General features: G+C 40.8%; 1 protein-coding gene across 6 annotated transcripts in view; it reads left to right on the forward strand.

The window, feature by feature from the left end:
- Positions 1-16417, forward strand: part of shf (Src homology 2 domain containing F) — an 82146-nt gene that overhangs the window by 3459 nt on the left and 62270 nt on the right. For all 6 annotated transcript variants that reach the window (XM_086070556.1, XM_086070557.1, XM_086070560.1 and 3 more), the window contains exon 2: positions 15836-15968. In XM_086070556.1, coding sequence (XP_085926682.1) covers positions 15836-15968 — 133 coding nt within the window. The remainder of the gene's footprint in view (positions 1-15835; positions 15969-16417) is intronic.

Genomic DNA, 16417 nt, shown 5'->3' on the forward strand with positions numbered 1-16417 from the left:
GCAAGATAGCAATGTGAGTACAAAACCCCCCGCCATGACAGGTTGGTAAGTCTGTCCATATTGCCCTGCATTCTGATATTGTTAATGAGAATTGATAAAATGTTTGCAGTTACTTGATAATGTAAGTTGGTGGAATGCTAACATATCACAAAATAGGAACCTGAGTTAAAAAAAATATAGTGCTGAAGGCCAGACCAAAGTCTACTTATTTCACATAAATGTTTTGTATTCCCCGTATATTGAGAGCAGTACTAACAACACTGACTAAAACTAATGGAGCCTGGGAAAAAAAATTGCACAAAGTGACTCAACTTCTCCCTGCTTGGCTGCATCGATGTTTTAATTACTTGACTGATGAACGCTAATTATATCAGCACTTGCCTGATTAGCAGAATGCCAATAGAAGAATGAAGGGTTATTTACCGGGTTTGTTTTTACTTATTAGAGGAGGGTGAAACTAAATTGCTCACTTTTAGGGTGACTTTGATGTTGAAAAATGCAGTGGAAGTCCAGGGCCGTGAAATTCCACCATAGAATTTTGAATTTGAACCAAACACTCTGGACAAAAATGACTTTGGATTGGAGTCCGACGATCCTCATTCTTCATTGAAGGAGTTTAAAGTATCAAAGGATTCTGGATATATTTAGTTTTTTGTGTGGCTTTTTTCATTAAAAAAACAACAAAACATAACTAAAATATTAATTTGATGGCAGCTCTTATTTCAAAAGAAGGGCCATGGTGCTGAACTTGTTTTTGCACTTGTTTTCGACCACTAACATGGGGACCCTAAAACAAGAAAACTGAAAGGGGGACACCAATGGGTACCTAAAACTGAGACCCCTAGATGAAGACCATAAAACAGCAACATTGAAGCAGGGGCTCTAAAACAAGAGCCTTAAAATGGAGAACCTCAAATGGGGACCCTAAACGACCTTTCACTGTAGTCACACGGTTATTATGGTTTACGTCCTGATATTTAGAGCTTGTTTTCTGTACTGAAATTCTGACAGTTTTGGTTGTAAAATGAAGACCCTAAAATGGAATACTTAAGACAGGGACCATAAAACAGGCACCCTGAAATGTGTAGCCTAAGACATTGACACTTAAACATGGACGCTAAATTGCAGTAGCCACTCCCATCACACTTTCATGATTTATTTAATCACATAATTTGTGTGGGTCAAGACTTGGTTTTAGACTTTCGAGTATTATCATTGATCATTGCATGGATTCCGACTACCTTGTTGTGCTGTTTCAAGGCTGTGATGTGTTGTTTTTAATGACGCCAAGCCCTTCATGGTAGACGGCGTCGAGAGAGATGATCAATTCTCATCCCGCCTCAAAACTCATTATAGGCCTCATCGGCTAGCTCATCGCTGTCCTCAACTTTTAGTCAAGGGCGCCGGTAAAGTGACAACGAGCTGCACTTGGCAAAAAAAAAAAAACGGTGTAAACAAAAGGCGGTGGCGCAGAGCTGACGGTATAATGCGGCATCCTTGTGGCCCGCCGTCATTAGTGCGTGTTTGCGCACAGGGGAATTGGCTGCTCCAGTCTTGTCGAGCCAGCTTGCATAGATACATCTATACATAGAAACAAATTTCCACTGAGCTCATTCTGGTATTTCTCCTCAGTGAGTCTTTTGTACGAAAAGAAAACCCAATTCAGCATTCCAAAAAAAACTTTATTACTGCTTGTAAAAGCTGACATTTTTTCCATCTTTTACCCCCAGTGTTGCTGTTCTGTATAAAACAGCACTGACAAGCAATGAGTAGAGCAAAGTCCAACCAGCGATCTTCCGTCTAAAAGGTCTAAAATGGGGACCCTAAATAAAGGAAAGCCTGGATCTGATAATCATAGAACCAGAAACATAACTTGTTGCTACATAGCAGTCTTTTCAGGCTACTCAGTACATTATGGCTTTTTTTCAAGGGTCTTTCAGGTTCACAATTGATGCGTTTTAATTTTCAAAAGCAGGTGCTACCAGGTGTTCATATACAGCATTGTAGCATTTGAGGTTTAAGGTTAGTGTAGTTGAGGAAAAGTAACAAAATAACTAAAATTGAAAAAACATTTTAATTATCAAAATAGAATAATAACGAAAAAATACTGAGACTACATCTTATGTTTGCAAAGCTAACTACAGTGACATTTTTCTTTGTTTTTGTCTTTTTCAATTAACATACGTGAATTATTTAGGTTATTTGACATTTTAAATGGGTTTGAATGGGGTTATTTTCATTTGAAATGTATTTATTTTGGTATTGCTGTACATGTTTGTAGAAGAAGGAAGGTCAAACAGTCCATCGAGAATTGTAGTTTACTTTACTTAATACTTAATTTTGCTTTTTGCTCTTTTTGTAGTCGCGGTAGTTTTCAGATTGAAGCCGGAATGTGTTCACCTGGCCTCTCACCTCACCACTTCAAAATCAGCGTCTTCTCTCGTCCTCATCTCAGCCCCATGATAGCCTGAGAAATGTCAGCCACGCTCTCATCAATATGGCCCGCCCGTGAGAGTGTGTGTTTTTTTTCCAGAGAGCTTCAAAATGGATGAAAACATCAGAGACCATCATGTTTTGTAACAGTATCGTTTTGAAAGCGCTTGGCGATGCCACACTGATGTCATCGTGTGATACATTCTCCTTATTTGGCTGTAAAACATCCTTTTAGAGGTTGACAATGATTTAATACCAAAGATTTGTGGCAGTATTTGCATCATAATTTTACAACGAGTCGTTTTAACATGTTCAGCGTTCATTAAACTAACATATGGAAAATATATTGAATACGATTGTATATTATGATGTATATTAGTGACAGTTATCAGAAACTAGCACCTTATTTATGCATCCAACAAAGTCACCCCAGCCCAACTGCCAAGTCACGGGCAGAGAAACTCCGTGTGGGGCCGGTACCAAATAAATTAGCTAGATTGCGATGTTACATTCCTGCTAAATGTACAATGCCTTAATTATGGACACATTTTCGTAAAAAAGGCATCTCACGAAATATTTACTTGGTTGTTTAATTTCATGTACAATGCCTCGCCTTCAAATCATGACCGTGCTTGGAATGTGTTTGTTTCCAGTGTCACAGAATGCCACAGACTTCCCGAGCTATTTGAAGTGTCTCAGGAATTTTTCCTAGTGTCACCTTGGCTTACTCATGTCAACAAGTTACTCACCAGCTCAAAAAATACACAATGACCGTCATGTCAAACATTCTCAGAAAGCCTTTCTTTGAGTTGGAAGTTTTGGAAAAAGAAGGAAGTTGCTCTGTTGTCTTGGATTTATGTTTACGCCCCGTTCTCCTCCGCTTGTTGGCGTGATGTCATCCCATCGAAAAACACTGCAAAGCCTCCGATATAATTTAGCAATCCACAAAGCTCGTTGCATAAACATCGCTATGCTGTAATCCAGCATTATTGAATATAATAACTAGTCATGGTTTTGGGGTTTTATAAACAGCAGGCCCAAACGTCAAAGGACGGCCTTTTATAACCACCCTTTTCCACAATCAGGCGTACCCGCTGTCTTTTCCAATTGTGTTGTCCCGACGAGCTCCGTTAAACAACTCCACCATGTCACAATTAGGCCTCAGACGGGCACTCTCGACACATGTCATCCATTTTGTTTAATGACAGCACGTGTTGCCTGGGGGAGTCCTGGTGGTTAGGCAAATTCTCACAACCCACTGATTAAATGGATACAAGAAATCGGCATGAGGCTCTTCTTTCCACCAGTCAAATCTATGCAAACATATGCTTTACCCGAGTGGTATTTTTCCACATCATAGCGCTGCTTCTTCATTCCCTTGCTGTTATTTCTTTGTGATGGTCGGCAAGAGGTCGCCAGACGTCCCGCCGGCTTGTTATTTCCGAATCGGAGCTTCTACTTTACGGGATGGAACATTTTTCTTGACCCACGTTGTAAATCTAACATGAGGCTAGTAGAGGAGGGACTAGATATGGATATTTTGATGTATCATATCCTAATCTCGATCTACACCCCTTAGAAAAAGCGAGGCATTTTCGGCTATCGGGTGAAATTTCAGGTGAACCTAAAATGCACTGTAACCTTTAGAGCTGAACTTAATTTGACCTTTAAACTTTTGAATGCACATTTGCTTCTGTGTGTGTGTGTGTGTGTGTGTGTGCACGTATATAAAGTACATAATACATATACCCATATAGTATGAAATTAAACAACCAACTAAATCTATTTTGAGCGGCCTATTTCCCAATTTTTTTTTCCCCGTTCCTGGTCTAAAAAAACAAACAAAAAACAAAACTGTAATTAGGTTTAATGATTTTTCATCTGACTTAATTTTGTGAACAAAATTCAAACACAAACGCGTGTGTGTTATATATCCAATATATCTGTATGCATCTTGAATCACAAGAATTACAAACTGGTGTAAATGATTTTCTACCTAAAAAATAATAATATATTTTTTAAATCAAATGCTTTCACAAATTCACGTCAATATGCAATTTGAGAAAGTCAGCCACTGTCTGCAATTGTTTGCCATAGCTCACTCACTCCAGGATTTAGGAAGTGCTCCCTTCCTGACAGGAAGTGTTTACGGCTTGGCGACATTCCCTTTTTAACTCGACAAGTCTGTGCTCGCCTCGCTCTACTAAAATATATAACCAAGGGTTAAATGTTCACAGCTGTTCCGGCTGGAGCAAATTCCCGGATGTTGAAAAGAGTGACAAATAGCGATTGCCCTGTGGCAGTCGCACGCGCCACTGATGACGCCGCTTTGTGGGAACAGATTAGCGATTGTCGCTAAAATAGATAGAGCTTAGCTGCATAGCAGCGATTTGAGACTCCACCCTGTCTGAGCATCGTGCTTTAATGTCTGCTCAAGAGGCTATCTGAGGCTACGTTTCATCATCAATGTCCTCATGTCAAAAAGCTTTGTTTACCTTGTGGCTCTGTGATAGTGTTCTTGTTGATGATGTTGTTTTGCAGTGCCCTATTTTCAGACCAGTATGACCCAAAACTTCTCAGTATGCGTCAGCATCCTTGCATGTTAGCTCTTTCCCCTCTTTAAGCCTACTCATGCATTGTCAAAGAAGAAAAATGCAAATGAGCATTTCCCTTGTAATTACAGCGCATGTGGGATTAACATAGTTTATAACTTTTCAACATTCCGCTGCTGCACCGGCACTATTGTACTGCGGCAATCCCGCCAATAAACCTATCACAGAGGGTACAGGGGGTGGCAAAGGAAGGAAATTGGGTGCCGTCGAGCGTGTCGCCAAGTACTTCATCTTGAATATCTATCGTATATTAAAGGAACTTTTTATACGGCGCAACCCAGATCCTCAGCTCTCTTCTCGTGTGGGCTGAAGCTCTAAAACTGGGTCTATGCGCTATACTGTATAATGTTTTAAAATCCAATTCAACACTGGAGTTGGTAGTGATGTGTGTTTGTGAAACTTTAATCAACTGCCTAACAATGTAAAAGAAGAGGTTCAAGCTTAAGTCTCTGGAAAAAATGGCCGGTCATATTCCTGCGGAGGACCATGTACACTGGTTGTCCAACCACAATCCAAATTTAATTGTCTGATTTGAAGTCAAACTAATGCTTGAGTGTCCTGATTTGACTGCACACCGAATGTTTGCCAAATGCCCAACAAATCAAGAAGATGAGGGCATTCTCTTGTGCTTAAGAATGCGGCCGACAATTTTTTTTTGCCGTCACCGTGGTGGGTCCAGAAGCTGCCAATAGCTACTCATTCTCAACGTACACAGCACGACGAATGTCTTTAAAATAACAAATAACAGTGGGAATATAGGACTCAGACTCATTGGATGAGGAAAACATGTGATTAACAGGAATAATATCAATGGGAATCTTAAAAAAAGAAGAAAAAAGGGAATATTATTGTCAAACTTGACATGTATAGTATTCTATGTACATGGCACAGGTAGTCTACAACCATGGATGAGGGTTATGGTTAGGCATTAGGTCAATAGGGGGTTTGACAATTTAACCAGAGCATTAAGAAAGAATGTACCATGTATTTTTTTAAACACTTTCTGATAGATGAGATGCGGCTGCAGTTTGCATCTGCATAGATGATGACCTAGCTGCACTCTAAATGTCATACAAACCATTCAATTACAGCTGCCGCATGGATATTTAGGCAGTTTGTTACCACTGGAATCTGGTCAATGATATCACAACTCTGGAAGCTTTCCTACGCAAACTACGCTCGACTATAAAATATGGCTGTGGTATTAGAGCTGCCCCACATAGGCAGGAATGCAAAGATCTGAAGTGCGGGACGTCGAATGTCTTCCTAATCTCAAAGTGGGAGTGGGGTTGGTAATAAATTTGCTGTAAGTGTTGCGGCACAGATGTGTCTGAGGGAGATGAAACTAATGGCTGCGCATGTTCAACATGGAACTCTTTCTACATTTACCAAAAATGCACTCCTCGGGCTGAATTGCAACTTAAATAGAAGAGACTTTTTATGAATAAATTATCGGCGCACGTGTGGAAGAGTAGCAAGCCTGCGACCTTGCTTTTATCATTGCCCCCCCACCTCTTAAATCATTGTTTGTTTTGCTTGACAGTCTCATCCACGTGCACACAAATTGCTGCGCTCAGATGATTCCTCAATTAGATTAAAGCAAAGCAAATGAATTCACCTGCAAAAAAACAACCCGCAGTTGCCCTCAAGTGAAGTGCTCGCACAGCTTGATAGAGAAAAATGTCTTCATAGCAAATACAATAATATGATTATCTTCTCAAGTCTCTGAGTAGGCCTTTAGAGGAAGGACGCAATTTTCCCTGCTAGAATGCTAGAGCAGCAGTTGTGATGCTTTTGGAAATGTATTCCATAAAGTTCCATTAAAGTCGGCTTTGTGTCGGGGGTAAAACACGGTCCTGTGCGCCATCTGCCCAATCTGTCTGGGAGATATTTAATGCAGTTCAGTCCTTTGCAAAGGGTGCTGTGATTAATGGTAACTAGACTTGCCGCTGACAAACACAACAGTACTGATAGCGGGTATTGCATTGTGCCAAATGACTTACATGAAACGGCCAAGCACTTTGCGATATGGTCAGTAGTTTGGAGACAGACATCTTAATGAGGTCATTAATCAATCAGGGCAATTTTAAGTGTTGTTTTAAAAATCACACAATGGCATAGTGGTAAGCACATTTGCCTCACAATGAGGAAATCAGTGATTGTGGTGGTTTGTCTACATTTTCCCTACGATGGACTGGCCACCAGCGTACCCCATCTCTTTTGCCCAAAAGTCAGCTGGGATAGAATCCAGCTCACCCCTGACCCCTCGCGGTATAGAAAATGGATGGATTATTCGAAAGTGCTGATTGCTGTGTGACCAGTCAGGAGCTAATTGCTAATTGTTGCTTGTAAACTACACGTCAAACAAATCTCGACCCAAAGGCCCAAAATTTGTGTTCCAAACAAGCTTCACTCGCACATGCCTGATGACCTTTTCAGACTAGTATTCCATGTTTCCAACTTTGTGGGAAACATTTGGGAAGGCCCTTTTCTGCTCCAGAATGACTGACCTCAGTAAGATTCTTCTAGATGAAAGGACAAAAAGTCCCACAGCCACACTCCAAGAATCTTGTAGAAAGTCTTCCCACAAGAGTGGATGGAAGCTGTTATCGCTGCAAAGTGCAAACAAACTCCAGCTCCCATTCTCTCTTTCTTTAGTTGCTTTTCCTCTATCACCGTCTTGGCTCACGTCTATCTTGTTGGTTTTCAAAGTGGTACCATGGGACAGTCAGTTTTTGAAAGACTCTCGAGGCCAATTTTTCCCGAAAACGTGACTAAATGATGATGAACTTGAACAACTTGTTCATTGAATAAATCGCAATTCCACTTCACAAGGTTACGCATGACTGATGTTAAAATTTGGATTTGTCTGACTTTAGAGAGGGTGTTTGTGTGACTTTAGAGTCTTAATTTTCCACAAATTCTTGGCCTTATTCAGGGTAATGTAGATGTTCCTTAAGCCCGGGCCGTATCCCACTGAGGAGGTGAATTTTTTTGAGTGTTTGCGAAGGTAACGAATGTTGCTTTCTTGTCAGGGTTTATCTGGGTTCGTTGAAAAACGTGTCCAAGGAAATTTTGAACATGTTCAAAGAACAAGAAAAAAACATTCAAACTGTTGGTGACTGTCTCGCGAATGTTGTGACCTTGAATGAACCCTGACGAGAAATCAACATTGCAAACGTTCGCCCCCTCAGTGGGATATGTATGGGCTTAGTGGATGTCAAAACAGCTGTAGCTTGTAAGAAATTAAAAAGAACAAAAATGTCTCCCATCCTGTCTTCTCTCCTTTGTCTGAGCGCTCCTGCTGTTTGCTTCTTTTGCATCCTGACAAACAAAACCACAGCAGTGCCAAGAAAAAAAAAAGCCTTACAAAGGCTATAATGCAATTGAGCTGCTAAGCACTGTGTTGTATCGGGCAATCAGTGGCTGAAATCCCTTGTGGCATGAAACATAAATCACACACGCCAGTCTCTCTCTCTCTGTCTGTCTCTCTGTCTGTCTCTCTCTCTCTGTCTCTCTCTCCATTGGATAGCCTGATGACTTTTCTGCCATTCCCAGCGGGGCTTCAACCTTGACGAGCTCCACTCAATCCCTGCTGCTGCCTCCGCGGAATAAATGTCACAGTCTCGTCAGCACAACTGAGGCCCGTCTTGGAATTTGTCTGGTTAACACGCGGCTCATAATTACTCGAAAAATATCCAGACTGTCGAAAAATAAACCATCAGCTGAGCATTTCTTAATTAGAAGTGCCACATCGCCAAGCCCATGAGCTCAAATGACAACTAATGCAACCATTCCGATTTTTATCTCTCTCCAGCCATATGCCGTCTCTCTCTCCCGTAAGTGCACAGAAGGACAATTCCCGTCCATGTTTTCTCCCATGTAATGGAAGAATGAGGGCCCCAATCGAATTGTAATCGGAGAAGCTCTGTGGTCGTCAAATATTGAGCCAAAGTGGCAGGTGCCAGTTGTAGCCTGGTCGCCTCGCTAATGGTCTCCCTCTGTTGTTGCTGATGCGAAGAGGAGTTCATTGGCTGAGAGCTGCAGCGCATTTCAACAAGTTTTGCCCTCGCCAGGGAACAGGCGAATATAAGAAATGGGGTTTCAGAAACTGGGTTAGCAACAAAAGTAATAGACAGCAGTACCAATGGGACGTGGCTTAAGCCTTTGCTGTAGTTGTGCAAATATCTTATATTACAACATTGTGATGAATTTCAACCATGAGATGGCACAGCGGCCATTAAAACTCAGAGTTTTTGGAAGAACTTTGGAGATGGGCTGAATAATATGGACAAAATGCCAGATATCTCAATATCAATAGGACTTTGGGTTCAGCGAAAACTTTCGTATGGTGCAACATAAAATTGTTGTGTAGGTATCAGTGCAATAACAATATATCGTTCAGCCATACTTTGGAGGTCGATTTTCCTAAAATATATATTTTTTAAACCTGATATGTATGGCTGTTGATGCTTGAATGATGAAAATTCCATAAATAGGCTCATTCTCAGAATTCAAACGGTCTGTTTGCCGTTCAAACTGGTACTTTTGACTTAAGTATGATTTTTTTCCCGATACTATTGGTCTAACCATGAATTACACAACTCATGCTTGACTGAATGATAAATATTTGATGCAGAAGACCATTGAAACTTGAATAGTTTGTCCGTTAAATACTCTTAATTAAACTTTGCATTGATGATGGCCATTCAAACTTTTTTGAATGACTTTTAAAGATTCATTTGTTCTCAAAATATTGGTCGATCCAAAAGTGAAAATCATCCCAGTCCAGAATTTTGTTTTTTTGTTTTGTATGTCAACTATTTCACACAGAGATTTCAGGAAGTGGAACTAATGAAATATTGACTACGAATTAGATTACTTATAAATTCTCAAATTATCCTATTTTTGCTAAGCAAGGCGACTGTATTACCTGTTTGATTTTTGAGGATCCCGACCGTATATTGGAGCCCAACAGGCTTTGACTTCGTGGAGAGTTTTACCCTTGACTGTGACTTGGCTGTAGTCCCGACGCGCCCTGGCCCTCCATGAGGCAGATGGTGCGTCCCCAGGCGATGCTGACTCCCTGCTCGCAGCCTCATGCTTTCTCCTGCTGTCAGTTGGTCATTAGTGCCGCAGGACCGGACGGACTTTTTGGAGCAGTTTGCAAATACGAACCGCCTCATCTACATTGACTAACAGTTGTGAACGAGGCAACTGGGGGCAAGTTGATGGGGCTTTTCAGACACTGTTGATCATAGGGATTGTCGGTTCAGATGCGATGAGGATAAATTATTAACATTGTTGCTTACCAGTGGACAACAAAAGAGTGGATTATGAAAGCATTGAAATTGGCTCACAAACAACATTAAGCTAATTAAAAACCTGGCTGCATTACACTTAATTGAATAGAAAACTAAATGAAAAAACATTTCTGGAAGCTTCTGGAACTGTACATTTTATGTAACTAAATGGGTTGAAACTGATTGACTGTAAATTTAATTTAATTTTGTTTGAAACAACTGCTTTAATATCTGGCTACTGACTTTAAAATAGCAAAAGAAACTGCTGAAAATAATCTATTAATTTCTTGGTTCAGTCGGTCCCAAGTTTCAAGAAAATTCTGTATTTGTAAATAGTGGCCTGGAGGTGTTTAATTATTTAAATGCGGATTGCAATCTATTAGGGGGTGAACTTTAGTTACAAATTGTTAGCAAAAGCTATATTACAATTCATATTCGAGAAAAAACTAGGAATGTTATGAAGAAACACTATGAAATGGTAGGAACCGAGGTAGACTGTGAGTAACTAGTCTGTCATTTAACTCCATGGAACATAAACATGGATGCCCACAACATTGTGGAGCGACCACGTGCATCCAGTGAAAACTGATTGTGGTTAGCGAACACATCTCCACATAATATCCACAGTAACACCACACTTTATTTAATCTGAAATACGTCTTGCGTGCTGCCGTTTCTGTTAGCAAGTCAAGTTCAAGAATGCACTAAACATTTTGTAAATTGGACAACACACCTGGCAGCTCATTTCATGAGATTACCTTTATTTGAGGAATTACAAGATGTCCTTTTGATGTTTATGTATATTTGACTGTGCGGTGTCTCCTGCCTCACACACGTGTGTTTCATTACCGTAATTGATGACTCTGAAATGTCTATTGGTGTGAATGGAAGTTAAATGGTCATTTGTCCCGCGATTGACTGGTGACCAGTTCAGGGTAAACCCTGCCTATAGCATTTTCAAACTTGCATCAGCCTTCACATTTGGTTCTGGACCAGTCAGCCTGACACCCACGGTTAAATGAAATGCATTGGAAACTGAAATTGAATGAAATTGCTCCCGACCATTCAAATTAGTGGCTCAGCTGCAGCGTCTGATTGCAAAGCCTGTTTTTTTGCCTTCTAAATATCAGCAGCCCTATTAGACAGTGTCAATCTCAAAACCCATTTTGATTACTCGGCAAGGCAAAGCACACATTTTTTCTCCTCTCAAATATTACAGCTCTTGGAGATTTTATAGCTAAACTTGCCACACAGGCACCGTTTGAAGGCTGCTGGCAAGGTTTTCATCGCTCACTCGTCCTTCGTTTGTCCAACGCTATGTCAACAGGAAAGGCAAAGATGATGTCATGCTTTTGGAGCAGCTCTGCTCATAACTCAATCAATGATGCTGTTGTTTCCTGAAGCATGCTCAAACATCCTGTGGCTCAGGAGGATCTATAACAAGGCAGTAGAAAGTGTTTAAAGACCTTGAGTATAAAAAAAAGAAGTATTTTTGATTTGCAGTTACAGTGGAACCTCTCGTCAAACACAATCTGTTCCAGTTTTTTTAATTTAATATTTCTAACCAATTTTCTCACTGAAAATAAGTTAGTTTGATTCATCCATTGCTGTGTAAAACTATACCTTTATTGACAATGATGAAAGTAACATTTTATCATCGTTATTGTTGTACAAGTGTAGAACCGAAAGTTAAAAACCATACATTCTTTGTAGTGACCATTTGACAACACGCAGAGAGATGCTTGTCCTTGGAAGGTAAGTCTCTTCATACAAGTAATAAACACACCCTATTTTGCTATGTACATTTTGTTCATATTGTCGACTTATTTTGATGACCAATCAGGACACACGTGTCTACTGTAGCATTGAACTTTAAAAAGTTGAGCACAAGTTGGGATTTGATATTTGCACATCCTATGTGATGTCATGTACGACGGTTGTTTTATACGACTTTTGCAGCACATTTTTTCCCCAAATATTTGGCCGAACTACCCATGTCTCAGAGGTTTACAGTTGAACTGAGGTCTAATGAGATTTGCATATATCTTGGATTATGGCTGTTCGAACAAATTTACAGATAAAAGGTCTTGCATAGTAGTGCTGCCAGGGCGCTCCGACTCTTAGTTTTGCTGTACGCAGTCAGAACCTTTACGAAGCTTTAAATCCACCAGCACATACGGCCAAGTAATGTTATGCCAACAGGGAGACAAATTACATCACTTAGGGTGTTTTTGTGGGCCATGGCCTCCGACCTCGAACCACTCCATTGAAGTACCACAGTCGGATGGGAATTGATGTGATTCATTGTGTTTTCATAGTGAGGGTTACTTATTCTTGGGTCTAGGCTGTGTAAGAGCTTGGTTTGGCACACCAGTCGCCATTACTGTTGCTTGAGCTTTCATGCTAACTCGTAACAAGGTGGTAATCAAATACAATCATGATTGATATTTAGTTTGCTAACAGATTTGCGGTCATTTGGGATTGTTGCTTGTTTGTTTTGCAGTTGGTTTTTTTGTTACCTCTATTTGCGAGAGAAACATATTTATTTTAATTTGTGGCACAAAAACAAACCAGGGCCATGTTTGTTCTGGACTTGAAACTCACAGGAGCATAACATTTGAGGAACCCATAATTATGCTGCGGCAGAACAAGGCCTACTTATTTTCCCCAAAACAGAGGGAAAAGGGCAGCATTGGAAGATAGGGGATTTAACACACAGTAGCTGCGAGGAAATTCACCCGTTGTCCTTCAGTTACTATTCACGCTTTGAGCGTGTATGCTAAAAATGTCAGTTTACACGATATTCCAAGAGAATGAAACATTAATGCCAGGTTTCTACCAAGCAGTACAGTTCAGTTCAGTTTGGGGGGCAGTTCCTGTCCTCGAGGGCCGGAGTCCTGCAGGTTTTAGAGGTTTTCCTTCTCCAACACACCTGATTCCAATGAACAGGATCTTTATCAGACCTTTGCAAAGCTTGCTGATCATATGAATCAGGTGTTTTGAAGAAGGGAAACCTGCAGGATTCTGGCACACCCTGGTTTGAATCTTTTATGGTTAGGCACAACGCCCTCTAGCACCTCAGTACGGTACTACCATGAAAACTGGAGTTCACAACATTTACTGAGTGATTTCTCCAATTGTCCATAGATGTGATTGTGAGCATTCATTGTTGTTTTTTTATACGTAAACTATGAATGACTGTTAACCAATCCAGATAGGCTGAAGCTCGACCACAAAGATAAGCGCAAACGAAAACTGATGGATGTTATTGTTAATTTGTTCATAGTGGGTGAATGTAGTCAAATAAATGGATTATTATACTCATCACTAATATTTATCGTTTCTACTCCCATATATGTTGCACAATCACTGTATTGTGTTCCTGTAGTCTCTGGCAAAACATTGCGCTTAATATTGTAGTGACTTAATCTGTGATTGGTGAAAACGAGGCTAAACTGTGACTCAGTCAATCCTCCAAATTATTGGTGCTTTCCCAGTTTAAGTGAAATTGCAGTAGTTATATTATGCATAATTACTTAAGGCATGATAGGGTGTGTGTGCGTGCGTGTGTGCACGTGTCTGTCTATCCCTGATTGTTGTCCCAGCTTAGCTCCGATGAGTGATATGATTGTTTATATTTAGTCTAAATTATTTCCCGGTGCACATGACTCATAGGGTGTTGTGCCCGTCGTGCACACTCAGGTCGATGCATAAGCATTTGGCTGATTAGACCGATACATCAGTGTGTTTTACTAGCGCCGACTTGATTTGAAATTGTTAAGTGCTTTGTTCGAGGACAGTGAAGGTAACTAGAAGTCAAGTCCTGAGTGGTGATGTCATAACACAGTCAATGAATGTTATAAAGAGGCTGATTTTTCTGTGCCCGATTCTATTGATTTGGTGCCATGAATAGTGGGAGACAGCTGTTTAGCCTGGAGCTTTCCTGTCGCATCTAGTTTTCTCACCAAAATAATCCCAAATATTGACACATTGTGGAGTTGTGGCGTGCAGCATTGACTCACGAGGGCTGCTGTCACTCTCCATGTTTCTCAGAAAAATACCAGGAGGAAATAAAGCATGTAATAGAAAGTGAACACACCCCTGTTAAAATTGCAGGTTTGTCAAAAAATAGAACCACAATAAATCATTTCAAAACTTAACGTGACCTGGAACCATCCGTTTTCTATTGCATTTGTCCTAGGATGTACAATTCAGTCTGCAATAAAACTAGCATGCTTTATTGTTCTTAGCCATTCTTGGGTGTAAGGCAGGAAGCTTTAAGTCAAGAACTCTGAACCCTGAGGCAGAAGTGTAAACTACTAAACCACCTGCCGTGACCAATAACTGTCTGTCCATTTCATCCATCAATTTTCTATTGCGTGTGACGCTTGTTCTCATTAGGGTTGTGGGTGAGCTGGAACCTAGTCAAGCTGAATTTGGAAGCAATGAGAGAACACCCTAAACTGGTCCCTTGTCATATAAATGAATAACTGAAATAGTGGATAGCACATCATCCTCACGGTCAACAAATCCAAGTTTGAATCACTTTTGGAACTTTTCTGTATGGCACTACTTCTGGGTATCACACATCCCAAAACCATTAAATTGTCTCTAAATCGGCAGGTGTGAAGTGTGAATCGGCATGTGTCCTCCGATTGACGGGTGACTAGTCCAGAGTGTACCCCGGCTCTCACCAAAAGTCATCTTAAATTGACACCCTAACGAGGACAAGAAGTATAGAGGGACAATAGCTGTTTCATTCCAAGTAAATGGATACACAATTGCCTTGTCAAAATTTCTGTATGAGCAGTGAATGTCCAGATGAAATAATATGGAGTCTCAACAGAGAGCATTTCCTAACAGCAAGCACAAACTCCTCCGCTCACACCTCACTAATAGCACCATTGTCCAAGAGGACAGATGGCTCCCGAAAGGCCTTGAGTTCCTTTCAAAGGACAAGTGTTTACTTTTGAAAAATCAGTATCTTGGTGAATAAACATAATATTTCACAGATGCAAATACACCCCCCAGAGGCATTATAGATGTACACTGCGTTCTTTCCAGTTTTTGGCCATGTTCCTTGGGTCTCAGGACATTCGCCTAATTGCCATCTACTGCGCAAGACTACAATTAGCTCAGGCTCGCTGGCCGGATGGTCGGGTATAAATCTGCCAAATTGCTTGTCCTAAGAAAGTCCAGCAGGCCTACTCGAAGCCTCTACTTTTTGAAAAGTGGGCTTGTCACTGTCTTATAATTAGGCCGAGCAGCATTTGCAGAGAGAGCGTGCTGGAAGCCCCAAGCTGGGACAATGCGGTCTGCTAGAGCATACTGGCGTATGTATTACTTCATCTCACGGCCTGACTCTGCAGATGTCCAATGCCGCCTTATCTGTCATCGCAACCCTCCTGACACCTCATCGTGTTTAACAGAGCAGAAAAACAAATTTAGCCGCAATTTCACCTTTCCTCTTGTCATTTTCTCTTGCAGCTTATTATCCTGGAGGACTACGCCGACCCTTTTGATGCAGAGCAGGCCGGCGGCACGCAGACCAGCACGGAGAAAGTGACCACAGAAAACGACGGATACATGGAGCCGTACGAGGCCCAGAAGATGATGGCAGGTAAGAGTGATGATGCCTTGTCCTATTTTTGATGCCCACATTTGGAATATCTGTCACATTGCATTTACACTTTAGTCACTGGAGGTTCGGTGAAACTTTATGTTTTTGTTTGTTTACGGTATATTAAAAGCCATAAGAAATACAATATTATACACATATAGTATTGTAATATTATCAGTGTACGTATATTCTTAAGTGTTTGCTTAAACATTTTATCTTAAGTGATAACTGCAAAGATACATTACATCCATCCATTATCTGAACCGCTTTTCCTCATGAGGGTCGCGGGCATGCTGGAGCCTATCCCAACTGGCTTCGGGCAGTAGGCAGGGTACATCCTGAATTGGTTACACTCACAATTATACCTAGGAACAATTCTTCTTAATGTTCATTTAGCCTACCATTTCTGGTAAAACATCTTCCTGAATGAGCGTATCAACATTTAAAAT

This window comes from Leptonotus elevatus, chromosome 3, assembly GCF_054856555.1.
Source record: "Leptonotus elevatus isolate MCC_2025b chromosome 3, RoL_Lele_1.0, whole genome shotgun sequence".
Taxonomy (NCBI): domain Eukaryota; kingdom Metazoa; phylum Chordata; class Actinopteri; order Syngnathiformes; family Syngnathidae; genus Leptonotus; species Leptonotus elevatus.